Source organism: Limanda limanda, chromosome 1 (genome assembly GCF_963576545.1).
Source record: "Limanda limanda chromosome 1, fLimLim1.1, whole genome shotgun sequence".
NCBI lineage: Eukaryota > Metazoa > Chordata > Actinopteri > Pleuronectiformes > Pleuronectidae > Limanda > Limanda limanda.
The window spans coordinates 13,701,534-13,706,175 of record NC_083636.1 but is presented as its reverse complement, the minus strand read 5'-3'; the positions used below and the strand labels follow the sequence as shown (position 1 = coordinate 13,706,175).

Genomic DNA, 4,642 nt, shown 5'->3' with positions numbered 1-4,642 from the left:
GAAGGCGGAAGGGGGAGGGAGGGGGGAGGGAGGGAGGGACAGCGGATGGATGGATGGATCTTGGGAGAAACAGATGAGGGGGAAAATGCGTTCGAGAGCACAGTCATCATCGACTGGGCCTCGAGGACAAGTAACAGATGGGTGGATGGTGGAGGGCCAGGAGTGAAGGATGAACGGAGAGATTGAAAGGCAGAGCGATCGTAAACAAGCTCGGGCTGGTTGATGACAAATTAGATGGATGGCGTGGGTGGGGGGGGGGAAATGGAGGATGAAAAAACAGTCCTTGTGGTGTGTGAGAGACAGTATGAACAGGACCAAAAAAATCAAAACACAAGGGAACACAGGAAAATCTTCAGTTGAAATATTCATTCAAAATCATAAAATACGCTGGCAGCTATTTATACGAACTCGATATCCGTGGCAGCGACTGTTCTCTCCAGTGAGTCGCACACTTCTCCACCGCGTCGCACTCAATTTATGGACATCAATGTCAAATCCTGCGCTCGGCGTTTATAAATCAAACACACTTGTTTATCCTCCTGTGTTTCCTCTCACGTCGCCGCAGCCAATCAACTTGATTACAAACGGACAAAAGCTTTGAGGCCCCGGTGCCTTGATACGTCGCATTAAATCTGAGTTAAACGGATTCTCTACAGGAAATAAGTGAGATTTAGTAGTTGTGTTATTTTTGATATCGTGAACTGAATGTACAATCGAGACTTAACTACTAATATGATGATTATTACTTAATTCCAAATGTAAATGATTTTCAAGTGTTGATACTTTAACCAAAAATAACAACATTTAATTCCAGGTATACGTGTGAGATATTTATGGACAATAAGGGCTACGTGAAGTTTAAAATGTTTGATGCCAATGCTCATGCTAATCCATGTTTCAGTTCAGTACAAAATACCTTATTTGAGAGAGATGTTTCACAACAAAACCTTCAAAGTTTTCAGAAAACAACTGTACGATAACTTTCGCTAACACAGATCGTCGACAACTTGCTAAATTCTGATTTAAAGTTAGAAATTTTAACTTTAAAAGAAGAATCAACACTTTCTTTGGAAAAAATGCTATAAATTGGAAAAAATATAAAAGTTTTCTAACAAAATACAGCATTTCGTACACAAGCAACTGTACAAAGTTTATCTTATGGGATTGTTTTATCTTTAGAGGATAAACTGACACGTTCTTACTCGACCAAATAAAAAGTTACATTCATTTAAATAACACTGAGCCGTTGTGGAAGTGCTACATGGTCTGATACAACCTGTGGCTAACGTGAGCAAACTCAAGCTTGATGTTGCTCTATGACGAAGTCACAATGCTAAATCAACTAGAAAATGATTTGCAAACCACGGAATCAAACAAAAATAGTATTCGGTTAAAAAGGCAGTAACAGCCGAAAGACGTTTACATCATTCACTCACCACGCACACACACGCTCAAACATCTGGTTCGTATTGCGCAAACTTATTCCGTCGATCACGACTCAGCTCCAACTATAAGTGGAGACATTCCAGGGATGGAGCGGTAATGTACGTGTGTGGGATGTGTTTTCAGTGTGTGTGTGTGTGTGCGGTTACCCGGCACCCCCACACAAGAGTAAATACCAGACATAACTTCGATCTCATGTCACACTTTCTTTTGAGAAATTACATAACAATCCTCTCGGGGGGAAAAAGGGATTTCACCTCATGTTTCTTATGTTTACACAAAAATAAATGTTTTGTAAGATGAAATGTGAATAAATAGATTTTTTTTTCTCAAAGTTTTCTGTGCTTTTTTTCTTCTGTTATTGCCAAAAACATGGGAACAGATCGGTTCACTTTGTTTTTCCGATGAACTGGAGCCTCGAGTTGAATTAGGAAACGTTGGGAGTTTGTCATATATTTCTTAGCCTGAAAAGCTCTGCAGAACAGGAAGTGAGCTGTCATGTTCATCCGCAAGTTTTAGTGCTTCGGACAGATTTACACTAAACTCAGGAAATAATCTCAGCACCAGTCATCAAACACACGAGTCACATTTAGGGAGGAACACACCCATCGTGCTTTTGAACACGCTCACAGGATCCACCTTGAGCGACACCCCCTTCACTTCACATCATTTGTCTTGAAGGGAATTCCTCCTAATCGCTCGTTCTGCGCTCCATCGCCTCCTCCGCTCTTTGGTATGCAGCCGGTGTTATGTAGCCGGCTAATAAGCACAATCAGGGGGCTAAATTAATCTGACAGCTCTCACCATCAGCCTGTCATGGATCATCACACACACATCACGCCGCTGGGTGGACAAGGTTGGCTGGAAAATCAGATAGAAGTCAAAGCCGCCACCTTCTCGAAAACTCTCTGAGAAGTTGACCCAAACACTGCGAATCCTAAAACCTGGCACAACACGGAGCAAACTGATGGTTTCCTAATGTTTCTGTCTGACTCATCCCCTCATCTCTGTCAGACGAGCTTAACAACTCGTCCACCATCACTGTCAAATGTTTATTCAACTGTTAAATCATTACTCGTAAGTATCGCTAATAATAACCTCCTTTAAAGCTGTAGTTTGTTGTGTTAATATTTGTTGGTTAACAGGTATACGCAAAAAGTATTTCCGTTTTGGAGAGAATATGAATAAATCTGTGAATCCAATTCTTTTTTTTTTCTCTTTCTTTGCAGTGCATCTCACAGAATTAACCATGGCATCAGCAGGCGTGCACATGCACATGCATGAAGCAGAATCTGAGTGACAGGTCCACTGACTTTAGAGTGACAGAGAAGTTCCAGCACTGCATCGTAAACACACGACTGCAGCTGAAGCTAGGAGGTCTGACTGTCTGCGTGGGCGGTAAAAACTTTATGAGCGATAGGGATCGGGGGATGGATCCGATACACATGCTCGACCAATCGCTAGTCAGTTTTGTAGCTGTATCAAAAAAGTGAATAACAAACTAACTCAAAAATAAGCAATTGGACATCAGTGTGATAAAGGACATCAACTGTGAGAAAATTATATTTTAATGCATTTTGATTTATTTTTGTATGGTCCATGTCCTGTCCACTTAGATGGAGGAGACCAGCTTTATAACCTATACTGCAGCCAACCACCAGGTGGTGACAGACACACTTTGGCTTTACTTTTGGGGTGCCGTCATGTCGTCCATCTTGTCCATGGTTTTATTCATTACTTTTTCAGGAATTAACTCACTGCTTCAGATGTTTAGCTAGCTACCCGTTACATGAACTATTCAACAGTTAATAATTTCATTTTAGGCGTCAATTAATCTTAATTTTCTTCCAATGATTTATTCATTTCTTTCGGTGCATAACTTAAACTGCTCATCCATTAAGCTTGAGCTAATTATTTAAACTATTCAAATCGTTAACTTCAGAAATCAGCCGCGGTGCATAACGTCAGTGTCACACATGCTCACAAGCTGTGATCCCCTGGGAGACTTTTCTGTCTTCACTCTGAACCCTCCACCCCATCTACAACCTTCAGCCATTTTCCACCATGCCTCCCTTTTTCTCTAGCTGCCATCTCATGTTCTTCTTCATTTAAATTCTCCGCTCTCTTTGTCATTCTCTCTGCTCTTTATAGCCTTGTGTTCCTCTCCATATTTACATTCATGGTCCCAGACATTAAGAGCTTACAGCTTAGACATGCTGCCGTTTGTTCATCGGCCGCAAGATTACAAGAGCGAGAGACAACAACAAGGAACACGTAGACATTTGTAGAGTGAAGAATGAAGAAAGGTAGTGAGACAATTCAATCTCCCACGTTTCCTGTTTTTCACAGGACTTGTTGTTACTGTTAGCAGACTGCAGTAAACTCTTACCAGAAAATGTTAAAAAAACTAAAAGGGAACTAAATTATAACCAGATGCAGTCGAAAAGTACACAAACAAGAGAAAACAGCAGTGATGAGTTGAGGGTGAAAACACACACGAGGAGCAGGGAGGTGCAGACACACATTTATTGATTTGCCAAATCCACTAGAAAATATATTTAAAACGTTAAATTCTCGATTTCTTTATTTCCCCTGATCGGTCGAGATAAAATGAAATATCTCCCAGGGACACTTTAATGAATTGAGTGCAGCCATGATGTGTGCATGTAGTTAACAGCAATCTCCTTCCTTAAGGTGCTCATATTGTTTCATACATCTCGATGGGTTTGAGCGTTGGTTTGCGGATGTGTCTCATGTTGGCTCCTGGCTGCGAGGGTTTGAACGGCGGCTGGCCTCCGTAGGGTTTGGGCAGAGGCAGCGAGTCGGTCTCGGGGATGTACGCGTTGGGACGGCTTTCCGCTGTTGTGAATTCTCCATTTGGCAACTGGTTCCACTCTTCTTCTTGAGCCAGCTGCACAAACACAGACACGCACACACACACATACCACAGGCAGCTTTAATATTTGATGCAAGTCCGCTCGACCTTCAACTAAATAGTTAAAATTCAATTTCCCTGAATTTTAATCACGCAAATGGAATAATTACTTCCCACAATTTTTTTAAACATCTAAAGACGAGTGCAAGGGCATCGCTGAACAGTTGCACTCGGGAGTTCAAGGCTGTTTAAAATTTGATCCATGAATCTTTCTTTTTCATATTAACGCCCATCAGTGAAAATACATATTAGAGCGATCACGGA

General features: G+C 41.4%; 1 protein-coding gene across 1 annotated transcript in view; it reads right to left on the bottom strand.

Moving 5' to 3' along the window:
• Window positions 1-3,955: 3,955 nt before the first annotated feature.
• Window positions 3,956-4,642, bottom strand: part of ccdc146 (coiled-coil domain containing 146) — a 66,627-nt gene continuing 65,940 nt past the window's right edge. Inside the window, exon 23 of the mRNA XM_061089239.1 lies at window positions 3,956-4,354. Coding sequence (XP_060945222.1) covers window positions 4,142-4,354 — 213 coding nt within the window. The 3' untranslated portion in view covers window positions 3,956-4,141. The remainder of the gene's footprint in view (window positions 4,355-4,642) is intronic.